Source organism: Oreochromis aureus, linkage group 6 (genome assembly GCF_013358895.1).
Source record: "Oreochromis aureus strain Israel breed Guangdong linkage group 6, ZZ_aureus, whole genome shotgun sequence".
Taxonomy (NCBI): Eukaryota; Metazoa; Chordata; class Actinopteri; order Cichliformes; family Cichlidae; genus Oreochromis; species Oreochromis aureus.
Window position 1 is genome coordinate 32,987,379 of NC_052947.1, and position 26,456 is coordinate 33,013,834.

A 26,456-nucleotide genomic window follows, 5' to 3' on the forward strand; every position below is an offset into this window, starting at 1 on the left:
TCCAAGTGGGCGGGGTTTGAGTTGTTTGAGGAAGCATGTTTCACGGCGTTCCAACGGTGCCTTTAAGTGCTAACTTTAGCGAGTTTTATTTTCATATTTAAAGTTTATTTTTCTGTGGAGAAATAGAGGAAGAGGTCAACATGCTCCCTCGGGTTGTCTGTCTTATTTTTTTAGCATCATGTTGCATCGGAGAGTCCAAAACAAGAAATGTGCTTCTAATAATTGGTGAGTTCACGTTTTTGTGCTCCTGGAGAAACTATAAATCCTTTCTGTTATATGGCTGGAAATTTAAAATGCTGAAATATACCCTCCTGTTGCCATTACAATTCTGTGCAAAAATCTCGAGCCACCCTTTAATTCGTTATATAACTGAGGTTCAATAGTTCCCGAAGATTTTCATTGGACATTGGCTGCTTGTTCACTCATTTTCAATCCACTCAAAAGTGGCAGGCTTAAAAAAAAAAAAACTATCTTCAGCATTAATGATTAATGAAAGCGAAATGGGGAAAAGGCTAAGGTACACCAAATTACACAAGAATTGAACTGAAAATCAGCAGTAACAGTATTTTCTCCATATTGAATCCACATATGAATCCAAATTTGAGATTGTTGGTTCAAATCATTGTTAGTATGTAAAGAGAAGATCAGGAGAGAGGTACAACAGCGAGTGTCTACAGCTATCTGTATCAGGGCAGGCTCTGTCATGGTTTGGGGCTGCAGCTGGGGATCATAAAAACTGATGGACACAGAGATGGATGCAGAAAGCATCTTACTAAAAACAGCTTTAATATTTCAGGATGATCAAATGATCCCAAATGCACTGACAATGCAGTGAAAGCATGCCTGGATAGAAAAACACATACTGGAGTACCATCAGTCATGGATTGGCCTCCCCAGAGACTTTATCATTATAGTGATAGGGAACAGTGCAAAAGAACAGCTTTGAATGTCCTTCAAGAAGCCTGGAGAACGATTCCTGAAGACTGCTCAAAAAGAATTACAAGAAAGCTTGCCCAAGACAGTTCAGGCTGTGTTGAAGAAAAAGGATAGTCATACCAAATATTGACTTTTTGGATTGTATAAACTCTGTATAAAGAAATAAGTAGAGGCACAAGATTTGCACAGTACTGAAAGTGCATGATAGAGGTTATAACTGTTTTAGGCAGTTGCTTTTATTTTGTTTATTAGTAGAACCTCTCTCCATAACATAAAATAATTAAGTTGACCAAATCCAAACAAACTAAATATGAGGCAGAAGTCGGTTTGTGTGTTACAATCTTGAGCCGGATGTTTTTCTGAATGTTTTAACCTTCATGCAAGTAGATTTTTATTATCGTACAAATATTCTATAAAGGAATATGTTTAAAGTAAAACTAATCTAAAATGATCTGTCAGAAAATGCCAGAGAATTGGAAAAAAAATTAAAACTATACTCCGGGAAAAAGAAAAATGTCAGTGTCTCTTTACATGAAGCCTGATCCATCAAGAAACACTTTTCCTACTTAAATCCTCTGCACTAAACCCCAACCTTAAACCCATCCTGTACTTCTGAGAAGAACTGGAATTGTGACTTAAAGCCAGGTTTCATTACCCTACTGACTTTGCAAAGCAGTATGTAGATGCCAAAGATTTTAGAGATGATTAAAAGTCAGTTATGGGCATTTTGTTTGAGCTCCCGCATCAGTTTCTGTCTTTTCCTCCTCCTCACAGCTGATGATGCAGGTTTCGAGACAGAGGTTTATAACAACTCTGTGGTCCACACGCCTCACCTGCGCTCTCTGGCTCAGCGCAGCGTGGTGTTCAAGAACGCCTTCACATCTGTCAGCAGCTGTTCACCCAGCCGCTCCGCCATCCTCACCGGCCTGCCACAGGTGAGACACACACACACCTGTGAATGCCTCTCATTAAAGCGATGTGAATTATTGAGGTGTGTTTCTCTTGTGGTTTCCAGCATCAGAATGGCATTTATGGACTTCATCAAGGAGTCCATCACTTTAATTCTTTTGATGAAGTACAAAGTCTGCCGCTGCTTCTCAAACAAACCAACGTACACACAGGTAGATAACAAAATGACCCGTTTTTCTCATGTCTATAAATAAATCTTTCTTATTTTTTACTTTTTAAATTCACTGATTCTTTCTTCACAGGTATAATTGGAAAGAAGCATGTTGGCCCTGGATCTGTTTACCCCTTTGACTTTGCCTACACAGAGGAAAACAGCTCTGTCCTCCAGGTGGGGAGGAACATCACTCGCATTAAACTCCTGGTCCGCAAGTTTTTCCAGACTCACAAAGAGGAAGCCTTTCAACGAAAGAACGGGGAAAAAGCAGAAGAAAGTAACCGGGAGAATATAAAGAGTGAAGAGAGGCCATTTTTCCTTTATGTTGCCTTCCATGATACTCATCGATGTGGACACTCGCAGCCCCAATACGGAGCTTTCTGTGAGAAGTTTGGGAATGGTGAAAAGGAGATGGGTAGAATCCCTGACTGGACACCACAGTATTACACACCAGACCAAGTAAAGGTCAGAGAAATCCCAGTTTCTACTTTAATATCTGTTTTATGTCATTATTTTACTGTTTTAAAAAGAAAAAGGCTATAAAAATCAAAGCAGGCTAGTCCATTTTGCTGAAATTTCATTGCAGCGGCTGACATTGTTGTATACATGCCTGACAGTGTCGGGGCATGCTCCTACTGAGATGATAGATGGTATCATGGGGAATTTCCTGATCTCCAGATCTGGACCCGGACATCACTGAGCTCATAGATAGTCTGAGGTGTAACCTGGCAGCATCAGATAGCTTAAAACATAACATACCAGAGTTGTTCTATTGGATTTAGGTCAGGCAAACAAGGGGCCCAGTCGGTGGCATCAGTTACTTCAGGAAGTGCATGCATACTCTCGCCACATGAAGCCAGGCTTTGTCGTGCAACTGGAGAAACCCAGGAACCACTGTGCCATTGAACTGCGTGTGCCGTTGCCTAGCCTGTAGAAGTCTCTGCATCCTGCATAAATATGCTTCCCCAGTCCATCACAGAACCATCACCAAACTGGTCATGCTGAACAACATTCCAGGCAGCATTACATTCTCTGCAACTTCTCCAGACTTCTCCAGACTGTCACATGTGCTCAGGATGAGCCTGCTCTCATCTATGAAAATTACAGGGTGACAGTGGTGGACTTACAAATTCTGGCATTTTATAGTAAATGACAGTCAGGCTCCACGGTGCCGGGCAGTGAGCACAGGAACAACTTGAGTACAATGAGCCCTCAGTGCACCGTCATGAAGTTTGAGACATTCACACCAGTGGCCTGCTGTAGGGCTCCAGATCAATATCCCCGAGGTTAAGTTAACTTGATGCTATACTCTGGTTAAAAAGTGTTTCTTTAGTGTTTGATCTTGAGCTCATTGCTGCTTTGCATTACAGCATGCACAGCCTGCAGTTGAAATTAACAGAAATTTCCAAATGCCAAAATTTTCCACAGCTTTTTCTCGTATCCCAGTTTGTGTTTCTGATTCAACCCTCGTCATATGATTAGTCTTTACTTTTTTTCTTTTTTCTTTTTTTACTTTTCAAGTTATCATGATGGTTGAATTAAAGCTACAGAACTTTAACACATGATAATGCAGAATTTCCTCATCTTGTGCACTTTAGGTTCCTCCTTTTGTGCCGGATACACCTGCATCACGAGCTGACTTGGCTGCACTGTACACCACAGTGAGCCGGCTGGATCAGGGTGCGTAACAGTTTTATAACATAGAAAAAGAAGCTTGTAAAACACTAAACTACGAGGCTGCGCATATCCCCTGCAGGTATCGGTTTAGTTCTTCAGGAGCTCAGAGAAGCCGGTTATGAGAACGACACTCTGATCATCTACAGCTCAGACAACGGTATCCCCTTCCCGAATGGCAGAACCAACCTGTATCACTCTGGAACGGCAGAGCCGATGCTGGTGTCCTCTCCGGAGCACAGGGAGCGATGGGGAGACACCAGCGAGGCCTACGTCAGCCTGCTGGGTAAGAAAACTGAAGATACAAGGAACGATGCAAATGGACCTTTTCTCAGTATTATAGGCCTTAAAATTAAGCCGCTATCCATTGTGAGCACAGAGTGAGCTGCAGGTTAATGTTAAATACTTATACCACTCATTCCTAAACCTTTCTTGATTGTGAATAACAAACAATAAAAAAATTCTAACAATTACGAGCCAGTAAAGTAAAGAGTGACAGAGCAGAAGAGTCAGTGTGTTGATCTGAAGCAGCCACTAGATGGAGACTTAACAACAGAGCATGAAATATTGATAGAAGGATAAAAAAATTAATAGATTAATAGACTGTACAAGTAGGGGTAGAAGTATTTTCTCAACCTATCAACAAATACTAACAAAAATACAGAGATATGTGGCTTTCTTTTTCTTTCTTTTGACGGTGTTGTATAAATATGAAGGTATCCCTTAGTTTAAAATGTACTTGAACATCTGTCATTTTTTTGTTTGTTTGTTTTTACTATCTTTTCTTTTCCTTTTATTTTTGCAGACATCACTCCCACCATCCTCGACTGGTTCTCTGTTCCTTACCCATCCTACAGCCTACCTGGCACCCCTGCCTCCCAGGTCCACCTCACTGGCCGCTCGTTACTCCCTGCTTTGGTAACTGAGCCCACCAGCTGGCACACAGTCTACTCCAGCCAGTCCCTGCACGAGGTCAGGACATCACCACTACTTTAGCTTAATTTTGGACTCGACTGTGGTAGACTTGCTTGAGTCTTAGTTTAAAATATTCCTTATGATGATGAGCTATTTTCGCTCCTCTTTCTTGAAGCCAACTTTTTTCTGATTGGCTGACCCTTACAAGCAAAAGGTTTGAACAGCAGTGGGCTGCTGTGCTTACAGCCAAAGTTGTATGCCTGACACAACCGTATAAGAATATTTGCTTTCACTGGAGTCACACTGAGCCAAGAGTAGGGAAAGAAGTCTAAAACCAAGTGCTTAGAGTACTGTGAAGCTTTTGGCTCAGAAGGATTAATTGCACGTACACTGACATCTTTATTTTAAATTCGCTGTTGCAAAAGTGTTAATAAGACAGAAAATCAAGAAAAACATGACAGCACCACTTTAATGAGAGAATAAAATGTCTTTAACTAAAACTTTTGCTTTGATTTCAGGTCACCATGTACTACCCGATTCGCTCTATTCAGCAGGGGCCGTACCACCTTCTGCACAACCTGCACTACCGTATGCCCTTCCCTATCGACCAAGATCTGTACGTGTCGCCCACCTTTCAGGACCTGCTGAACCGCACCACGCTGAGTCAGCCGACACACTGGTTTAAAAGCCTGGAGCAGTACTACTACAGAGCTCGCTGGGAGCTGTACGACACCAGGTCTGTAACAGCTGCTGTCGCTCACTTTGTTAGAGCTGATCCAGAGAAGCAAACAGGACCTTATTCCTGATAAGTATCAGTCCCCGCAAAGGACGGGAGTTAAAAGGTCTTCACGGAAAAGTGGATCACAATACTTGACCTTGATCAGTGGATGACAGGGGCATCCACCGAGTCCAGTGAGATAAACCTAAAACAGCTGATTTAGTGACAAGGTAACAACTTTGTCTCAGAAAACAAAGAGCAGAGGTCAAAAACAGAAAAAGAATCACATGTTGAGCAAATTTTATTTGCCATGATTGTTCAGATTTTTGTTTTTGTGATGAATCAGTATTTAAAACTCTTTTTTTTTTTTTTTTCAAACACTGTTGCATTTGATGGTAAAGATTCCTGGTATGAATCTCCTGCCCTCCACCCACATATTCAACAACACAGAAAGAGACATGCATGTTAGGTTAATTGGTGATTCTCAATCTGCTATGGATGTGAGAAGGATAAAGTGCTTAAAGAGTACAGAAGAAACATGTACTGGTTAAATGCAACTCGTCTTTTGAAGCACTTTGAGTGGTCACTAAAAAAATGCTATACATAAATAGCAGGCTGTTTCCATTTAAAGCTTTTTATTTCACGGTTTGTGTGTCCGTAATTGTTCACTGCAGCAGAAACAAGTGAAAAACTGAGGAGGATGTTGATAACGAGCTATGCCGTCTTTCACACTAAAAATCAGCAGCACCGCCTTTGCTGTGACTTTTACACTGAGGTTAATCAGTTGTGAGTAGAAAACGTAGATGGTCCACTAGTTGAGTCCACCACATCTGCAGACACATCATTCACATCTTATATCAGACCGTTAACAGACTGTTCCCTCAGTTCCTTAGAGTGTAAAGCTTTTTTAAAGATGACATTCATAACAACGGATGAAGATGACAGTTAGCTGAAGAGGGAACAAGCACAAACGTAATCAAGTTTCTTTTTTCTCAGTTTTTCCAATAATGAACACTATTGATAGTTGAAAACTAAAACTACACCACGGATTGGCTTTGAAAACCACGTTTAGCTTAATTTAAAACATATTTTCAACAACCTGATTGAATGCACAGTATAAAAACATTTAATGAATGACTTATAACACACTATAATGAAGGCATACACTTGTATAAGAACATTTTAATGGATTATTACTTGTCATAATTTATTTCACCATTCATTTCTTACTCTTCTTTCCTGCTGTGCTAATGACTGGTGACCTAAAGGTTTTAATTAATGAATAATAAACCAACATAAATGCCTTATTTAAACTTAGGTATGTAGTGCATTTTAAAAAAGTATTTGATGGTAATATTAAGCTTTTTAAAGCAAATTAAGAGTTAAGTCGGTTTCATTCTTAGGCCATATTTAGTACTTTTAAATGTAATGTGTGGGGGAAAAAACACCAGTCAGATAATATATTAGCCAATTAAATGCTTATTATTTTCACTGGGAATGGAGGCAAAACTCCATCCACCCATTTTCTTATTGAGTTTAGGGTTGTGGAGAAGCTGTAGCCTTTCGCATGTGTCATGGGGTGAGATTCATGTTAAACCCTGGACGGTTCAACAGTTTAACGCCAACATATTTCCTTGAAAAAGTGACTAATTTTAATCAAACTAACAGAAGCTATAGTTGAAGAGTCATTTTAGTAAATAAAACTCATTATTTTTGCATTAGATGGAGGGATTTGCAGTGAGTAATTGTGGCTTATGAGCTCAGTCTTTCTAAAATGTTTAAATATTAATAATTGCATCACTAACACAGGACAGACCCACTGGAAACGAAGAACCTGGTGTCAGACCCGTCCTACAGCGGCGTGCTGGAGAGCCTGAGGCAGGATCTGCAGAAGTGGCAGTGGAGGACTGGCGATCCCTGGGTCTGTGGACCAGACTATGTCCTGGAGGACAAACTGGAGCCGCACTGCAGACCACTTTACAATGGATTATGAGGGACCCTAATGGTACCTTCAGTCATCTTGACTGATAAAGCTCTATGGATGAGGGCATTTATTTTGTAAAATACAAGATGTTTATTGTAATTTCTAATTTTGTATGTCAGCGATGCTTTTAATGCTTAAAATAAACAATTTTAGTTGCTTTAATTTGTACCGTCCGCTTTATTTTACTGCATAATTTAATTGCTCATCGTTTTTCTCCGTCTCTGTACATTTAAGGTTCATTTTCACTTTATCCACTCTCCGAACATAGCCCTGAGTTATAGAAAGGCAACATATTTAAACACCATTTAACTGTTTTTGTTATTGTTGATAGGTTGATCTGATAATTGAAGACGTGGTGGAGTTCATGACGCATGACTGGTGATGTCAGCGGATCAATCTCGAAATGGGTTCTGCTGAAATAGGACCGTTTTTCCTCTGAGCTCCACTTTGAAGTCAGAGTGGTTCGTTAAATCCTTGTAGGAAGCTGTTAAAACTCGTTCACTCATCGATCGGCTCATCTTTTCATTCCTGATCTATCTGACTTCAAATTCAAGATTTTGAAGCCCTTTGCTCTGATTTTGCTTGATCGAGCTGATTTCTATGAATGAAGTAATGAATCGTAACTTTTCACTGATGTGAAAACTCAACCAAGAAATTCTGAAAATTGACCAGTCTGATTATTTTACATTGAGATTTAATAAATACGTGCAGTTAGGACACACACGCAGTCTCATAAGCTATTACTGGGTGATTTATTAAAGGAAAAATTGGAACCCTTTACCCCTCAAGTGAGGTTATTCAGTAATTCTGTTATGCTGTGGGTGGCATTTTGCTGGCATGGTTTCACTCCACTTATTCCCTTAGATGACTGCTTCTTCCAAGATGACAAAGCTCCTCATCCAAAGGGGGCACTGACTCACTTAATAGTTTCATGAGAATGAGAATGATGTGAATCATATGCTGAGACCTTCACACTTACCAATTTTGATTCTAACTGAACATTTGAGGGATTTTCAACCAACTTCTTAAGCAGCATCTCTACAACCATCAACAAAACGACAAATCAGGGAATATCTTTTGGAAAGAGGAAAAAAGAAAGTCACCTGTCGCTCATTTAGAGTTCTTTTAGGAATGAATCAGTGAAATACAAGGTGTCTTCCTTTAATTTGTCGATATCCGGTGTCTATTGTGTTTTGACTACAGTGTCCGTGTCTGTCACGGTCGACTGATGTTAATCAATTTCGCTCTGACCTCTTCAAAGGTCAGAGATTTGCTGACGTCCGATGACCCTCCAACTATCACTTACCACATACACACACAAACACATTCCAGTGGCGCCATCAAACCATCAAGAACGGATCAATTCGGATGTTTTTTTTTTTTTCCTTTTGAAGATGGATCATCATCCGCCCACCTCATAACTCTGATTTGACGAACGACCTGGGTCACGATAACGTCGCCCAGTCAGCCTATATAAGCAGCAGAAAGTTTCCTGAACACCAAGCAAAACAAACGCACCGCTGACGAGAAAAGTCCTGCGTAAAACGTGCCAAGACGGTTCCAGACATGGAGAAGTCAGTCAGGTTCGCTGTGGTGTGCGTTGGAGTGTCTCTGCTCATCTCCTGCTATTCAGTCGAAGCCTGGTACAAGCAGACCACCGGTCCCAGTTACTACTCGGTTGGTCGCGCCTCGGGTTTGCTGTCCGGTATCAGGAGGTCACCGTACGTCCGGAGATCCGACTCCGAGGAGACGCTGATGGAGAGCGGAGAGACAGTCGGTAACAACGTAATCCCGGATAGTTCCAGGCAGATCTCCATCCTCAAAAGCATGGTGAGTGCCAAAAAAAGAACATACTACAAACGTTATTCTTGTTAGGAAGCGCTTTAAAACGTGACCATTCAGAGTAAAATGAAGAAGGTGTGCGCGTAAAGTTTGCTTTCCATTCAGCTCTAAGACCCACACTGGCGATTAATTAGTGCTTAAAGTTTGACATCTTTAAACAAAACAAACAAACAAACAAACAAAAAAATCAGGATGAGATTGAATTAATACTCCTGATTTTTTTTATATATATATCATAAAGACAAAAACAACAACAAAAGAAAACAGAAAAATCAAAGGATTGGGCGCTGAAGGTCAGCTTTAATAAAACAGCTATCGCATATTTAACTAAATGTAAACTGATTACATCCATAACTCCAGGATTAATTATTTTAGTCTGCATGATTTTATGTAATCGGTGTAAATCAGTGAAATGTTGGTTTTCAGGTTTTCAGGCTGGTTAAACAGGACTCGTCTTTTCCCTTTAAATTCTCTCATCTGTGATTGATTTTCGCCTCATGCAGGCCATCTGCGTGAAGGACATCTCTCCAAACCTGAAGAGCTGCGAGCTGATGCGGGACGGGACGGGCACCTTCCAGTGCAAGGCGGACGTCTTCCTCACCCTGGACTCCCTGGACTGCCTGTCCGCGTGAGTCTCGATCGGACTCGTCCTCCGCAGACTCCCGGGAGCACTGCTGTGGAAACCGGAAAAAAGGAAAGAAGTAACGAGGATGCATGAGTGTGAGGGTTTGGTGGCAACTCCCGGGAAAGACGCACAAATTGTCAATCACGGACCGCTGCAGACTCTGAATGTTCTCTAATTTAACCCCCCAACACTGTTCAGTTTTGCTTTGGTTGCGTAGACATGTGTGTAAAAGAAAAAACAAGAAATAAATCTGTGTGGGAGATGTTAGCTGAAGCCATTTTCTTCCCAAATGATTTCTCATCTTAAGTGTTTGAACCCTGACATTTACCTATGTTGCCAAACTGTATTAAATATACGAGAAGTCCACTGCAGAGCAGATTTACTGTAAAGTACTTTTATTTATTTTATCTATTAAAATGAACAAACACTGGTAACCTGCTGTGTGGTCTAACTGTGTCATTAAATCTTCAACTGCACAGGGGACACATAAGTGATCCAGCACGGGATTATTTGAATCTTATCCATTTGCATGATTTCCTTTGAGTTGGCAGCATAACATTTATTTTATACTCCAGATTCAGTACAAACCATAAAGTAAGTCTCAGGACGTAACACTTAATGAACTGAAAACATGAAAAATAATTCAGAAAAAGAAACAAAGAATGAAAAACACATCTCATACATGCGTATGAAGCATTTATATTACAGCACAGCAAAACAACTTCATCAGGCACTTGGGGGTGTTTTTTCTCACCGTTTTTCTTTTTTAGTATCCATATCAAACTGCATCAGTCATTACCATATCTTGTTTATTACTGGAGTCAGTAGCACAGGGGAGCCCTGGAAACAAACTCCAGCTCAGCTAATTGCAAACAAATCACATATAGGAGGCTTCATCCTGGCTGAAAAACACAACAAAACTGGGTTCGTGTGTAATACTGGAACGATAATTCTCATTGGTGATGGGATGACTTTTTTTTCAGACTTTTCACTTTTCACTAAATTCTAATAAGTTTCCCCATATCAGTGTGACTGGTAGGAATCAGAAGACAGAGGGGATGTGCACGGATTAAAATGTGGGTGTTTTTAGCTCAGGATGTCAAGTCAACACACACTGGTGTGTTTTTAAAGTGATTACCGCCTCATTAAAAAAAACAAGCATGACGCACAGCAGAGACAAAGTAATGGATGAGCGGGGAACACATGATGGTATGCGTGAGTGAATGCTGCTCCACCGAAGTTACTGAACAAACAGTAAACCCTCACCCACGCTCCATGCTGGCCCCACGTTCACAGAGGAGGACACAAATAAATGCCACATGTATCTATATCCAGTCTTCAAAATAAAATCAGCGTCACTTTTCATAGTTTGACTTCAGTATAAAACTACAGTATAAAACATTAATGCCCTTTACTTTCAATTAAAGGTTTCAAAAGTCAACATTTCAGGGACCAACACAAAGCAAAGTATGAACCAAGTGGTCCTCCACTTCATTCTGCTTTGAAACAGTTTTTCAGAAGCTACATGTGAAACCGAAGAAGAGCAGCAGAGCTCGCAGGGTTCTCCTCACATTAGGGAGAGCAGGCATCATGTTTGTGTGACATGATCTCCGTATTTCAGTATTTAAAATGTGACATCTAAAGTTGTCACGCTGCCAGTCACAGGAGCGACACGGCCTCCAGGTTCTCTTTGATTATTGTCTCCATAACCACCTGGAAGACTATCTGGATGTTGGAGGTGTCGGTGGCCGTAGTGAAGTGGTGATAGATGAGTTTGCTGGGCGTTTTGTTTAGTGAGATGAAGGTGGTGGCGATAAAGCGGGCGGCCGAATCCACGTCACAGTCTGCACCTGCCGAAGATGATGGAGGAGAGATCAGATGTGTTTGCAAAAACTCCCAGAGTTGCTTAGTTAATGTTGAAAAAAATGAAATTCTGAATTATGTATTTGCATTTAGGAGGAGATGTGACACCAGTGGCAACCGGCCCACTGAGGCAGTGAAAGCTTCTACTTTTATATTATATTACAAAAACAGCTTTACTATTCAAGTTTTCACTGACAATAAGAAAGTGGAGATAAGACAAAACAATTGCAAATTATCTAATAAAGGCAAAAAAGTTCGAGGTGCAGATATTTAAGCACATTTTCTGCCACTTGATTTGAGTTAAAACTGGTGCGGTGTGTGTAAGCAGCATTTTACTGCTTTAGCTGCTTGTGGGTGATTTACAGTTTGGTCCATAAATTTGTTGGACAAAGTAGCTTTGCACCTCCACCACCACAGTAATTTTAAATCAAGCAATAAAGTGCAAACTTTCAGCTTTAGTTTTGTTGCAGCCATGTTTATACTCAGTCCCCCACATTCAGAGGATCATAATTAATTGGACAAACTAACATGATTTGAAATATAAGAATTCGTTTTTCAATTTTAAGCCAAAAAATAAATGTCTGAACCAAGTCACGACCCATGGACATCACCACATGCTGCATTTCCTACCTTGAGATTTTGCTCCTTTAGGCTTTTGATGCAGCCACCTTCAGTTTCTTTTGTGAGGCTTTCTTAAATAGATGGACAGGTTCTTATATAGCACTTTTTTTACTCTACTTGAGCTTTATAAAACGTGTTATTCACCCGTTCATATCAGTACTTTTTTCTAAGTGTTTTCTATCTAACATTTACACTCCAGTGAACTTATCTTGGCATCCAAGAATTTTAATCACGACCAGCATTTTTGAATCATTAAATTTAGGCATACATGAGTAATCCCTGTGAGGCAGAAGTTCAGACTGCTTTCAACACTCAGTTTTAAACGATTTGCTTTTCAGTTTTTTGTTCTCTGTGATGTCAAGGAGCAGATATCCGAGCAGCTCCACCTGCTTGATGTTCAAACCTTTTGTTTGCGAGGCGCAACCATTCTGAGGAAAAGTGGTTTAAAGGGAGAGGAGTTAAACAGCTTATTTCAGCCAGAGGACGAATTCAGAGGTCAAACCAAGGTGCAGTTTACAATAAATAATGATTATTTTGAACTGTGAATCTTCTGTAGTAGAGTCTAAAAATAAAAATGTGGAGTTGGTCCCATTTAAGAAGTCGTGAGATGATTTATGAGAGAGGAAAGGAATAAAAAGCAAGTTTTAGTAACATTTTATACTAGATAAGAATAAATACTGGGATGAAGTAGAATGACCTTTTTTTTAAATAACTACTGTTTGGATATTTTGAGTCAGAATCAGAATACTTTATTGATCCAAGAGAAAACTATGAGGTCACAGGCTTTAAATTAAAGGTGTGGCCACTTTGATTGACAGGTGTACCCACACAGGGCAGCTGGAGCAGACAGCTGTCCACCGAGCCGACTTACCTAACTGGACCTCTCATCTGTGTTTGTGCTGTTGGTACTTTTTGAAGCATTAAATGGCATTAACTGACAAATAACAGCTTGAAGTTTGCGCTTCAGTTTTAATAAGTGAAATTCTAGTGTTTCATTAGTCTGTTACTTAGCAGTAATCAGCAAATTTGTGCGTCTGTGCGCTGCAGCTTGCTTCAAAATTGGACTTAATAACAGCACTTGAATAAATGCACTCAGTCCATTTCCACGACTGATACTAACCAAGCAGAGAAGCTAAACTAGAGAATAATGAATCAACAGTCCAGCCATCCAACTTCTGTCAGCTCCAAGCAAACAAAAACACAGCCTACACATATAAAAACGCCGGGAGCCGCTGTATTACTCATCATCACATCTGAGGTCAGTGTGAAATAGACTCTTGCTCTGCAGGCTGACCCCAATCCCAAGTGTTTTAGCATTTTTATTGACATTTGCATGCGAGCAGAGGGGACACGGCCCCTGTTGAGCCCACTGAGACACGAGAAGTGAAATGCTGAGCAGATGCAGAAATCCCCCAAAAATATCACAGTTTGCAGGAGGCTAAGAGCTCATCATTCAATGTACGTGTTTAAATCCCCTAGGTGAAGCTGTGCATTATGGACTAAATTTAGGCTTTTATGACGGCAAATATTTATATTTGTAAAACGTGTGAGCTTCATTTAACTCTTGATAGTTTAAAAAGTTTTGACATAGTATTGATGATTTTTTAACACTAAAACCTGGCAGCTCAGTGTTGGCCAAACAGAAAAATACCAACATGAATTTTTATTATAAACACAAATGATACCGAGCATCTAAAGACAAATTCAGGACGTGATGCATCTGTCTGCTGTTTTTGACGATGGTATTCAATGCTTGGGTAGTTACCGTAAATTGTGCAGTACTTTCTATGCGGCTCTAAATGCACTGTGTATTCATACAGCACTGCAAGATGGTGAACTTACTGTCTACTGAGTGATTCTGGACACAGCCATTGGCTTTTGCATGCTATTATGCTGACCGTGGTAATAACATGCCTAATGAATATCAATCCTACCTTTAAATTGCGGTAAATACAACCGCAGATGTCGCCCAAAGTGCAAGATCTTGTCTTGAAAAAGGTCTATCTTGTTCATGAATAAAATCTGCAAAGAGAGAGAGAAACAATGAGCTGAGAGGAGTTCATAACAAGAGGAAAATCAGTGTGAAGGAACACCTGAGAAAGATTACGTTTGCAACTAAAACTCTGCAGTAACTGTGAAAAAACATTAAATCCACTGGAATAAATCACAAATATTCACATGAAATGCAAAAATCAATAGCTGTGTTGACACAAACATGGTATGTTGATGGTGGATCAATGGCTTCGCTCCACACATCAGTGTTCAATAATCTGTCGCGCACTTTCCTGCGGACGAGTTCAACAACCTCAGCGACTCCTTTCGTAAATCTGTCTCTTTGTTTACTTCCTCAGCCTGACTGCAACTAAACTGCACCACTACTTTTGGCTTTGTAGTGTACCAATTAAAACTCAGACCAGGTTCTCTCTTTCTGGCCTGTCTGATCACAAAAAAGACGGACACACACACAAACACTTGCAAACCCCCCCCTGATAATAACAACAGAGGGGAAAGGTTGTGCACATTTTCAATGAACAAGAAACGGAGCGACACCTAGGTGTGCAATTATTACTGACCAGCCACAGTGAAAAGTTAATTGAGGTGGAGGTCACAAATTTCCCTCCCACATAAAAAAAAAAGGTATCATTAAACACTTTTGTTTAATGAGCCTGTTGGCCATGTTAACATGCAGGTCCACACACAACCCTGCACATAAACACGTCACACGAAGATACTTAATTGCCTATTTGGTTCTAATGAAGCCTTAAATACGTTTTTTTATAGTGTAAAAATGAATAACCTACTAGAAAAGAGGATTTGGTGCAATACAGAAACAATCACATGAAGAGATTTTCTATAATGCACACACAACTTAAAACTTTAAGTTAAAGCAAACAAAGGCCTTTGTTTTCTCAGAGATTGGAGTTTCCTTTCTCCAAAGGTTAATCAAAAGTGTTCAAAAGAGGTCGCAGCCTTTGCATCACTATGTGCAACAACTTGTATTTTAAGTTAGGTGGAATAAACTAAACAAGTTCATTACACGGTTGTTTTACTGTGATCGTCCACCAGAAATGGGAATGGAAAAACAGAGAGCCAAAGATCATCCTAATTACAACTCGCTGTTTAATTGCAAGTGACAGCGCGCTCAGAGACAAAAGGCAGAGACAGCGATCCGTGTGTGGAAACAACATTTACCAGACACATTAGCTTTATGCTCGTCTCATGGTGTCATAGGGAACAATTGGAGAGCGACAAAGTTTTAACTAATTTCTCCTCGATTCATCGGCGAGCTCCGCCCACCTGAGCCGAGGTGTCAAACTGAACCGAGGTTCCCACCTTTTCTGGACGGGCCCTTTTTGTCTTTTGACTTGAAAACAAAGGCAAAGTCTCTCTCCCGTCTCAGAGAAAGACACGTTTAACATTTTCCTTTCCATCGCTTTACGCTTTAACCTTGTAAAAATATAATAAAGTGGTTTCCAACATAAGGCTCGGAGCAACATGGTGTTACAGGAGGGTTAACAAGATAGGAAGGAGTATATTACATTAGACACTCAAGGACATCTTTTTCTGTTTGTATTTATTTGTCAGGGACTTTGTACAAGAACATCACTCTCCCAAGAGAAGAGATGCATTGTACCGGATTTAGCTACTAGCTAATTTCCATCTGCAGTTCCCGAGCAAGTCAAACAGGAATAAAATACACAAAAAACAAACAAGACTTATTAAAATGTAACTGAGATTCCCAGCCTAACAAACTGAAACACGCCAGCTGATACAGAATCACAAAACAAACCCAAGTCTGATAAAAATCACAACCATCAAACTTATATAGCATTAATCTTTAAAAGGAACTTAAACACTACAGCTATTAAGGGATTCATGTTCACAGGAAGTTTATTCCTTTCTTTAGTGGCGCATTGAGAGAAAGCACAGCTTCTCGTAGGGGCTTTAGAGTCCGCTCGAGCTGCTCTGAGCTCTGTCCTTAAATGTTTTAGGACAAACAACAGTTTTTAAAATGAGATGCATACCTGAATATAGAGGTAAATAGGCAGAACTTGAAATGTTATATTCTCTACGAGTGTTATAAAGATGAAACTGTAACACTTTGCTATGTAGGACTTGATTTTTAAGGGATTGGTTATAATGTTGCAACACGAGCAGCTGCAGTAGTTTCCTTCAAATTTGCAGAAAAGTAGCTTTGCTATATTTCCATAACTTGCACGTCTTCTTTTGTGTTTTTAAAAGCCAAGTGAAGGAATTAAAATAAATATTTGACTTCTTCAACATTGTTTATTATGTGATGATGAAAAAAAAAGTTTGGAAATGGTTTCTGCTGGTATTTTGTTATAAAGTGCATTGTTATCAACTTCATCAATATTCAGCTGAAGATTTAACTCAGCTGAAACCTTTTCTGTAACATGAGACTGCTTCCTAGCCACTTGCTCAGCACTGCTCCCATTCCCACAGGAATCACAGTATCACTACATCCGCATTCATTCATCAGATTTTACTTATTAAACTCTTTATCATATTACAATTAAATTTTGATCTACTGAGCACTTCACTTAAAAAAAAAAAAATCCTCTGAGCCCCTTCTTTTGTGTATTTCTTTCCCTCTTCGATCCATTTGATCTTGTGTTAATATATCAGTTTCATTGAGGAAAGTTGTTTTCCATGTAATTTTCCAGCTTCTGGGCTAAATAAAGTATCTCATCTTACTTTATGTGGATAGTAGCTTACCCTCTTTAGCACCTGAGCCACAGCTGCCTGATAAAATGAGACTGAAATGTAACACCAATAGTGGTCAGACTGAAATATCTCAGCAGTTATTGCTATTAAGTTTTCCTGATGGATACGATCATTTTTTGCGATCCCTTAAACTTTTCCCCTTAAGCCAAAAACTGTTGGGAACTACTGTCAGTCCTCATTAAGAGAACCACTACGGCCGAGTACCTCGAACTGAATTTGTTTTGTATAAATTACCAGTCTGATAAGATGATAATGAATAAAACCAGCCCACATAAGCACAGAAACATCACTTATGCAGTTTCACAACATATTTCTGATTAAAAAAGGCAACAATTAAAAAGTTAGTCTTTGAATAAAAGACGTCTCCTTCCTATGATGGTGCTCTGTGGACTTTCCTATATCTTTGACCTCAGGAGGATAGATGTGAGAGAGGGATGAGTTTCTCACCATGGATGTGCTGCGGAAGTAGATATTATTGCAGATGGAGGAGAAGAGCTTCATGCTCTCTTGAAGACGATTCTGCAGAGAGAAAATATTACAACCATCAAGCAGCTGCAGAGAGAACAGAAGACACACTGTCACTTTAAACGCTCTCTTTAATAGTAGTCTGACCTACAAAATAAATCAATAAATGAATAAATTAAAAAAAGACTTCTACTTTTGTTCACTTAACAAAACAAACATTTCTGAATGAGTGATTCTGTGCATGCTGTACCACAGAAGGGTCTTCCACCAGGGTCATGTCGTATCCGCTGAGCGATACCACGAATAGCACCGCCCTGACGTCCTCGAAACAGCCAATCCACTTCCTCCGCTCCGTTCTCTGACCTCCAACATCGTACATCCTACACACAGACGAAAGGAGAGAACGAGACCGTTTAGACAGAAAACATCTAAAGAGATAAAACAAACGTTTCCAAAAGTGTTACTGTTTTTACCGTTGCATGGCTGTTAAAACCGTAAGAGTGGTTTAGAAAACCTCAAAAACACTAAAAATCCTGGTTGGTAGTAACTTGCTGATGAATACAATAAACACATGTCATTCTGTGAGATCCCAGAAAGTCATTATCAGTAATGAGGAGCCACCTTCACCTCACTCTTTTTGAGAAAAAAAAAAAGGAATTTAGGAATTTAGAATATTCTTACATTAACCCTGTGAAGTCTCTCAATATGCCATAATATCTGCACTGAAAGTCTTTGTTTCGGTAGAACACATTTTTCACAAAATCTATCATGAAATAGAAGCAAATGACAAACTATAGATCTGTGCTTCTGATTCGGCAGATCAACACACTTAATCAGGAGTGCTCAAGGAGCTAAACACACATTACAAACAGTGATTATTCACCCAAACATTGTATTATCTTTACTGTAAGCAACATATTATTATTACAGTTAGCATAAAACGTATAATCCAGATCCAAAACACATAATCTCTTGTCTGTTATTTTAGCAAAATGATAGAAAGCCTGCTCATTTTCATTCAAGTGTTTATAGATGACATGTCTGTGTTTGCAGTTAAGTGTATGACCTGAGATTGTGCCGTCAGCGTGTTCATGACCTCCCATATGGATGGTGAAGCCTGCTGAAGTGCCTCAGGATGCCTCTCATCAATGACAGATTGTATTGGTTTTGGATAAGGTCATATTTTTGAAAAATGCTATTTACACTTACACACACACAAACAAGGAGCCTCGTGCCGCACATTTCTGCAGACCCCCCCCTTACTTTTTCAGTTTTTCCAGAGATAATCACACCGTGGCACACAAAACGCGTAAAGGTCAATGTTCTCCAGAAAGATGATAGAAAGACAAACACAACAGGAATAAGAGCCGAGGAACACAGAGAGCACCACAGATCAGTTTCTGCCACTTCACCCATTTTTCAAAGCCAGATGTGCCACCTTCCTTTGAGCATCTGTTGAGTTAGTGCAGCTCTTTATTAAGAGGGGAAATGAACACGTGGAGACACAGACACACAGGGGAAACAAACAGGAAAGACTGCAACAGAAAGATGAGATTTATGCTGGAAATATTCAGTGGAACTGTTTCCAGACACAGGAGCTGTCATTGAAGCTAAAGTTCATTATACAAACCTACTAATAAGCCACGTGCATAATGCCACCTGTATTACAAATAAATGTAATAGCTGTGATTTCTGATGTGCACACATACTGAGTTTAACTGTTAATTTCCGTATTATATTTAATGTAGTTAGCATCCAGTGGATTGCCTTCCAGCAGAGTGACGTTTTTAGCTAATTACTACTGCTAGCATATTGATGGTTTGCCAGTTAAATGTGTAACCACGGTAATATTTGCTCATTAGCGCTAAAATTAAAATAGAGGTTTATGGTAGTCATAATTTGGCAGGTACGTGTTCTTGAACAGAAGTATAAACCAAATTAGGGATGAGGACAAAATTGCTAGCGCCCCTAAAAAGAGAGCAAAGGATTTTCAGCAGAGCATTTCTAAACATGCTAGTTTTCTTCAGGAAGCAAAACTATCTTCTATTTGCACTTAACAGATTTTTAACCCCCTAAAATACTGACATTTGTTAGTATTTTATTTGTTAATTAGCCCTAGCACAAACCACTGCTGTGTGATGATGTGTTTCACTTTTAGTGCTTAAAGCTTGTGAAATCAAGGTAAAACTGAGCGTAATCTTCCAATTTACACACAGCACAAAAACTTTACCAAGGATTGAACTTTCACTTTTTTCCAAAGTTTAGACTTTGGAAAAAGTTATCACAGCGTTTCCAAGGGTCAATAACCAGAGCGAGAGGTATCACATCAAGTACTTCAAGAGAGCCACACAGTATAGAACAAGCCTGGCAGAGGTAGGTGAGATGTGTGCCTAGACCGCACAACAACTGCTGAGACACTAGTAAATAATTTAACCAAGTCAGGAATTGTAGTCTCAAAGAAAACAATCTCTAGAACCCTGCACAGGAATGGACTGTGCAATGGAATCCCATTTAAAATCTCTGGGCTGAACTGAGGACCAAGGTCCATGCCAGAAGACCATAAAATGTAGAGGAGCTTGAGGGATCTGACAAAGAAGAATGGGCTGAGATTGCACAGGAGACGTTTGTGAGACCAAAAACAAATGACTGTCAGCTGTTATCCAGGAAAAAGCATACACTATCGCCTCAACAGGGCTAATAACTTTTCCCTGGTAGTTTTTGGAAAATCCTTTTATTTCCATTTGCAAACTAAAATAATGCAAGCATCCAAAATAAAACTAAGATGTTTGGAAAGGCGGTTAAAAATCCCTTTATCTGTCTGGAAAGTAAAATAAAATTTCTGTAGGCTAATAAATCTGTCAAGATACATAAAAGTCCAGCTTAACCAAAACAACATCGCTGACATATTCTGAGTAAAACGCTCAGGCTTCAAACTGCTCAAAATGATCATTTTTTTCTAATCTGGGCTCTGGATGATGTCACTGAGAGCCTCTATCGTTTATTATGTTGCTGTAACAGTTAGTCCACCGAGATCTGTAAGCTCTTTACTTAAAATGATATTTACAATGCTAAAATATAATTATAGTTGTCATCCATGAACTTACTGTTTATTAAAAAAAATGATAAAATAATAAATCACATAATTCATCTTATATTAAGATTGTCATTTAGTTATTTATTTGCTAACTAAATACTCTTTTCTCCTAAACATGTTTTTGATGTATTTCTATTTCTGTATGTTTGTTTTCTTGTGTTTTTTATGGCATGTGGCCTCTAAAAGTTGGCACATTGAAATGTGCTATTAGATCCTCTCAGTAGATCAGTGGTTCTCAGTAAGTTTTATTTAGCGTTTATCACGTCCCCCTGGCATAACTTATCAATTTTACTTGACCTACCACCTTCAGCACCAGTGCTCAATAAAAAGCTGGAGGGTGCAATTTGAGTTAAATGGACCAGGGAAATATTCATCTATCAGCCACAGCATTAAAACCATCTGCTTAATACTGTGTGTGTCCTCCTTGTGCCAGTAAAAACAGCTCTGACCCATCAGGACACAGACACCTGTGCTGATAAAAACCAGTACACTGGCAGCGAAACCCTTGGGTACCATGAGGTACATTGTTTGGCTGTTGCAATGGTGGCAACAGTGTTCAGGTGTGTAGTACATCCATGTGAATATCAGGACACCTGCCATTATCTTTTAATGCCGTGGCTCATCGGTGTATGCTGTAGCATTTAGTTTGACGGAAAGCTCCTCGTGCGGCTCTATTGCGTTTGTAATATTCTCAAAATGAAAAGTGATGAAACTCCCAGCATGGTGAAATCCAAACGCCGACCTCGCCTGCATAAAGAAACATTTCTTTCTATAAGACATCTCGGTTTACGTCATTCTTCCCTCCTCTCACCCCTCCCGCTGCTTCTGCCCCTTGATGTTCACCCTCATCTGCAGTGTTGTAATTGTAATTACCAGAGCAGTTGATGTTAATGATCCAGGAAAAGACTCAGAACCTTATTACACAGAGAGGTCAAAGTTCAAACAGGACCTCTGTATGCTAACTAGGCTGTGTCTGGGCGTAAAATTGCGAGACTGTACACACACACACACACACACACACACACACACACACACACACACACACACACACACACACACACACACACACACACACACACACACACACACACACACACACACACACACACACACACACACACACACACACACACACACACACACACACACACACACACACTTCATCAAAAGTGTCTGAATAAGGATTCAAGATAAGTGCAGTGCTGTTAGTTTATTATATATTTTTGAGGTATATAATACAAGTTACACTTAATGTTGTAAGCCATGACACATGTAAACGATGGCTTTTCCTTCCGAACTGCCTCAGTGCTTCATGGCATTTGTTTCATATCCATGATCTGAATCTCTTCTTCTACCCAAACATGCTCTATTAGACTGGCATCCGGGTGCACCGTGGTTATAAACATAAGAAAAAATACTCAGGTAGGCTGTAGTGTTAAAATGATGCTCAGTTGGTACTAAAGGACCCAAAATGGTAACAAGTGTTATCATGTTATTTAATCCAAATTCTGACTCCACCATCTGAATGTTTCAGCAGAAATCAACAGTCATCAGATCAGGCAATGCTTTTCCTGTCCATTTTTTCAGTGAGCCCATATGAACTGTAGCTTCAGTTTCCTGCTCCAAGCTGACAGGAGAGGCACCCAGGTGTGGTCTGCCACTGCTGTAGCCCACCTGCTTCAAACTGTGACATACTGTTTGAACTTTTGCTTTTCTGCATTGCTTGGTTTTAACAAGTGGCTACTGTTACTGTCCTTTCAGGTTGTAGCAGTTTACCCATTCACCTTTGACATCAACAAGGGATTTTCTCCAAGAGAAAATCAGTGGATATTTTTTCCCACGGTCTCTGTAAACCATAGAGATGATTGTTTGGGAAAATCCCAGCAGATCAGCAGCTTCTGAAATACCCCACCAGTCTGTGTCACTTAAGTCACTTAAATCACCTTTCTCCCAGATTCTGATGCTCAGTTTGAACTTTGAGCATCTCGACCGCGTCTACATGCCTAAATAAGCTGAACAAATACTTGTATTAATGGAAATTAAAGCAGGTGTAATAAAAGGGGTGTGACTGTTATTTATCAAATCTGTACACTAAGAAAAATGTAAAAGCAATATATAGTTTTAAAAGTAGTTCTATATAGTAAATTAACTATTCTGTCTTTATACTAACAAAAACTAGTTGCCGTTTGCCCCCCCCACACACACACACGGTCTCAATCCTCTCAGTCTTAGCAATGTTAACTTGCAAATTTGATAAAATGGTAAACTGTTCTTTTGAATTATTTGTTTTGAATCCAACAACACCAAAAGCTCACACTTGCAACATTTTCAACTTAATAAAGTGTAATCCTGTGCGCCTCAGGTGTCTCCTGTTACATATTTTAACTAATTAAAGAAACTCATCTAGCGCTCTGCGGCTTTTTCAGAAATCAAGAGAGTCAAATGTGATTTGAGATAACTAAACAAAAGTGGGTCGATAAGGTCTACTACAGCTGTGGGAAGTGTGGGTGGTGGAAAGCAGGCAGACTATTTTTGTACAGACTTCCAGCACACCATTGTAGTGTGAGATCAGTAAAAGGTATTGAATTACTTAAAAAATGAACATTTGGTCATGTTCATTATTCAGAGCCTCTATAATATAGAAAACAAAGTTATATGTTACACACTGGTTAATGTATTTATATTTTACTACATGTTTACTTCTACATGGACGAGTCCCCACAATGTTTTCGGTTTTCAGTAAATCTCCTGTAACAAAGATAATGTGAAGCAGAAATTGAACGCAGCTGTACAAACATAACTAATGACAGGTTTGGAGAATTTTATACTTCTGATTTACTGCCTGAAGAATTTTTTAACGAGAACATAAGACGAGAATAAAACTCCTGAAAGGGTTCGTCCTCGATTATAAAACTAGGTTAAAAGACACTGTTTTTATTTACCAGCAGACACACAGAATATGTACTAAACCAGAAATAAGCTCTTATTGGTCTATTAATTTTTGAAACACTGCTATCAGTTGTTTCATAAAATTCTCATAAAATGCATTTAAGTTTCTCAGAAAAAGTGATTTTGTTTGGAGAACAAATTTGCAAACATCAATATATTTAATTTTTTTTCTTTTGAAAAGTTTATACTCTATGCACGTTGGATTGGGGGTCTACCTGTAGATTGATTTCAGATTTCTCCATGTTCAGCTCGCCTGCTGATTCATTTAAAATACTAAATTCTTTGGTATGTCCCAAAAACTGAAGCTAGTTAAACCTGTACGAAATTGCGGTATTTTTATTTGACAATACTTTATGGTTGATTAGATTTTTCACAGTTAAATTGGTTGAATATACTTTATACAGTTTTTAAAAATGTTGCATTTGTATGCCACCACCATTGATGCAAATGTTAACCTAAATGCAGTTAAAAGATTACTTGTTGAATAGGTAAAGTGCAGCTTCATCGGGCGGACATTTGACTGGCTCATTGCACACCATTCCATGCAAATGTTATTATAGTGTTGTATTTTCTAATTAATTTTAATTTTCTTTCATTCTGACTTTTTGCTTTTAATTCAGTTTAGTTTCCAGGGTGAGTTTTCTTATTTCACTTTACTTTTTATTGTTTGAAATTGTTTTAGTTTAGTCTTAATTAGTGTCAGTCTTTGTTTGGAAGCTATATGTCAGAGGCATGATAGGCATTACCATAAAAACGGAGAACTTTTAAAGCACTCACAGTCTCGTAGACGTTCAGAGTCCCATTAATGCCTCATCAAACCAAACAGATACTAAAACTAAAGATATTTCCCTCCATATTTTTTATTGTACTGTAGCTCCTTTTCACAAAGGTCAGTTCGTTAGTTTTGTTTTTTCATGTATATTTTTAGTTTTCCATTTAGTTTAGTTAAGTACAACAACCCCAAATCCACATTTTCACCTTCGTCCTATATAAACTCCAGAATTTATCCAGCTGCTTCTGTCTTCTGTCACATAATCAATCAACCAGTAACCCAGTGCCAATGAGAGCATCTAAAATGTTTTACAGGTGCTCCGGATCGTGAGCAGTCATTCTGGCATATCCGGTCTTAGATTCCTGTCCAAAGAAGTCCGTTTAGGGAAAGCTGTTATTGTTATAGTTCAGAGGTCCATCTGTCCATCCATCCCTTCTCGTCTGCCATTCCAGGGGTCAAAAAACAAAGCAACCAAAAGCTATTTTTAAGTAATTCTTGAAAGAAAATACTACCTGGCGCTCCAAAGCATATGAGTCTAAAGTGGGGTTTTTTTAAATGGTATTTATTACATGTTTGTGGTGTGCAACTTAATTTTTTTTAATATCTGCTGCTATAAAACAATGTCTAAACTTTAGGATAATAAATGTCTTATCCCGATACAAGCTATTTAATGTATAAATCATCCTGTTAAAGAAAAAAAAACAATTCCACCAGTGGATCAAGTATACCTGCAAGCCAGTAGTGTTGGTAATGAAATCACATTAAATTTTTCCATGAACACTTAAATTCCTTGTTTTTCTAAATGACCTCTCTTTTTTTAAATTTCCAATCCATGTGAACGATAAAGATGAGCCATTTGTACTTCTACATCCATGTGAGGTTCTGCAAAAGTAACAGGATAACTTTTATAGCCAGTGAAGATGAACACAAGAAGCACATGTGGCTCTGAAGAGAGGTCCCCTGTACTGGTCTAGTCTTTCTATTTTTAAGGCAGGTGCATGTTGTTCTTTTTCACTTGCTTTGAGAGGTCATTCAACTATATGTTGTGTTCACACAGAAAATGTTTATACTTGGAATCTTTTTCCTACCTAACAGATGAATAAATAATTTAAAAGAAATTGCCCAAAAAACCTGTAATTCCTAAATCTTTCCTCCAATCTGGATGGAAATAGCACTCAAATAAAGCCAAATGTCTGTGCTTTAGCTCATATTACTCATATACTTTAAACAGTTTTTGTAAACTCATAGAAGCTTCATTTTTAAACTTTGATTTGTGACTTAAAATCTGATGATTTAGCACCTTATAAAACGCATCGTGCAATCACACTAAATGAGTCAGAATGAAAACAGACACAGGCCTAATAGCACTTACAGTGAGACCTAAAGCGGTTCTTAAGTAATAGAGGGAAGGAGTGCAGGGCGCAGATGTGGCCACTGATGAGAAACCGTATGAACGAACAAGCGAGACAATCACTGAAGAGAGGGAGACGGTTTCACATTGTGTTAGCGCCGAGTGCGGCCTGAACGGTGACAAAATGACACCAAGCCAGAGTGCAAAACTCGCCTCTGTAATAACGCTGCTGTCTCTTCCACTTTCTGAAATCTCAGCAGGTTACTGACACAAATGCTGGAAAGTAATATTTTAAATGTGAAATCAAAAGTCTTTGTTTAACAGTAGGTTAAAAAACTGCACACTTCCTATGTCTGAAAGGAAAAACTCACCCTCTCTCCCCTTCTGACAAAGACAAACCATCTACTTCTCCAAATCCCTGTAATACCCACTTTATGGCCAAGTATGAAATAATTACATTAACTTATGCTAAGCTCTTCATCAACCCTCTGGGTTTAATCTTTTCAAGTCACAGAAGGAAATCCACACACACACACACACACACACACACACACACACGCACACACACGCACACACACTGATGGTGCAGAGTGTCAATTAACTAAAGCCAATTATTTATCTTCTCAAGAATTCAGATTAGAAAGAGGCTGCGTGAGACGCTGGGCTCCTTCCTGCAGCACCACCTGGGACTCCGCTCCCCCAGCTCTGATCTGACACAGTCACTTGGTGGTGACGTCAGCTTCTTAGTGTTTCACAGAAAAACGGAAAAAAAAGGCCC

At 39.2% G+C, this 26,456-nt stretch overlaps 3 protein-coding genes across 3 annotated transcripts in view; 2 read left to right on the plus strand and 1 right to left on the minus strand.

Annotated features, from left to right (window-relative positions):
- Positions 1-13: 13 nt before the first annotated feature.
- On the plus strand, positions 14-7,512 carry sgsh (N-sulfoglucosamine sulfohydrolase (sulfamidase)). The gene is made up of 9 exons (XM_031753243.2): positions 14-225; positions 1,711-1,871; positions 1,952-2,057; positions 2,148-2,524; positions 3,658-3,739; positions 3,816-4,019; positions 4,539-4,705; positions 5,167-5,384; positions 7,176-7,512. The coding sequence occupies exons 1-9, from the start codon at positions 141-143 to the stop codon at positions 7,357-7,359; spliced, it is 1,584 nt and encodes a 527-aa protein (XP_031609103.1). The 5' UTR covers positions 14-140; the 3' UTR covers positions 7,360-7,512.
- A 1,284-nt stretch (positions 7,513-8,796) lies between these two features.
- Positions 8,797-10,994, plus strand: npb (neuropeptide B). Its single transcript, XM_031752691.2, has 2 exons — positions 8,797-9,180; positions 9,696-10,994. Exons 1-2 carry the CDS (start codon positions 8,917-8,919, stop codon positions 9,822-9,824), a joined length of 393 nt encoding a protein of 130 aa, XP_031608551.1. The 5' UTR covers positions 8,797-8,916; the 3' UTR covers positions 9,825-10,994.
- Positions 10,497-26,456, minus strand: part of gnav1 (guanine nucleotide binding protein (G protein) alpha v1) — a 36,505-nt gene continuing 20,545 nt past the window's right edge. Inside the window, exons 6-9 of the mRNA XM_031753254.2 lie at positions 17,763-17,892; positions 17,495-17,566; positions 14,236-14,323; positions 10,497-11,667 (exon numbers count right to left, since the gene is read on the minus strand). Coding sequence (XP_031609114.1) covers positions 11,477-11,667; positions 14,236-14,323; positions 17,495-17,566; positions 17,763-17,892 — 481 coding nt within the window. The 3' untranslated portion in view covers positions 10,497-11,476. The remainder of the gene's footprint in view (positions 11,668-14,235; positions 14,324-17,494; positions 17,567-17,762; positions 17,893-26,456) is intronic.

What these genes read in the sequence shown, in the direction of transcription:
- sgsh (XM_031753243.2), top strand. Translation starts at nt 141, where the DNA reads ATGCTCCCTCGGGTTGTCTGTCTTATTTTTTTAGCATCATGTTGCATC. An exon ending in ACAAACCAACGTACACACAG is followed by an intron (nt 2,058 to 2,147) that starts GTAGATAACAAA and finishes CTTTCTTCACAG; the next exon opens with GTATAATTGGAAAGAAGCAT. An exon ending in AGTGAGCCGGCTGGATCAGG is followed by an intron (nt 3,740 to 3,815) that starts GTGCGTAACAGT and finishes TATCCCCTGCAG; the next exon opens with GTATCGGTTTAGTTCTTCAG.
- npb (XM_031752691.2), top strand. Translation starts at nt 8,917, where the DNA reads ATGGAGAAGTCAGTCAGGTTCGCTGTGGTGTGCGTTGGAGTGTCTCTG. An exon ending in TCTCCATCCTCAAAAGCATG is followed by an intron (nt 9,181 to 9,695) that starts GTGAGTGCCAAA and finishes CGCCTCATGCAG; the next exon opens with GCCATCTGCGTGAAGGACAT.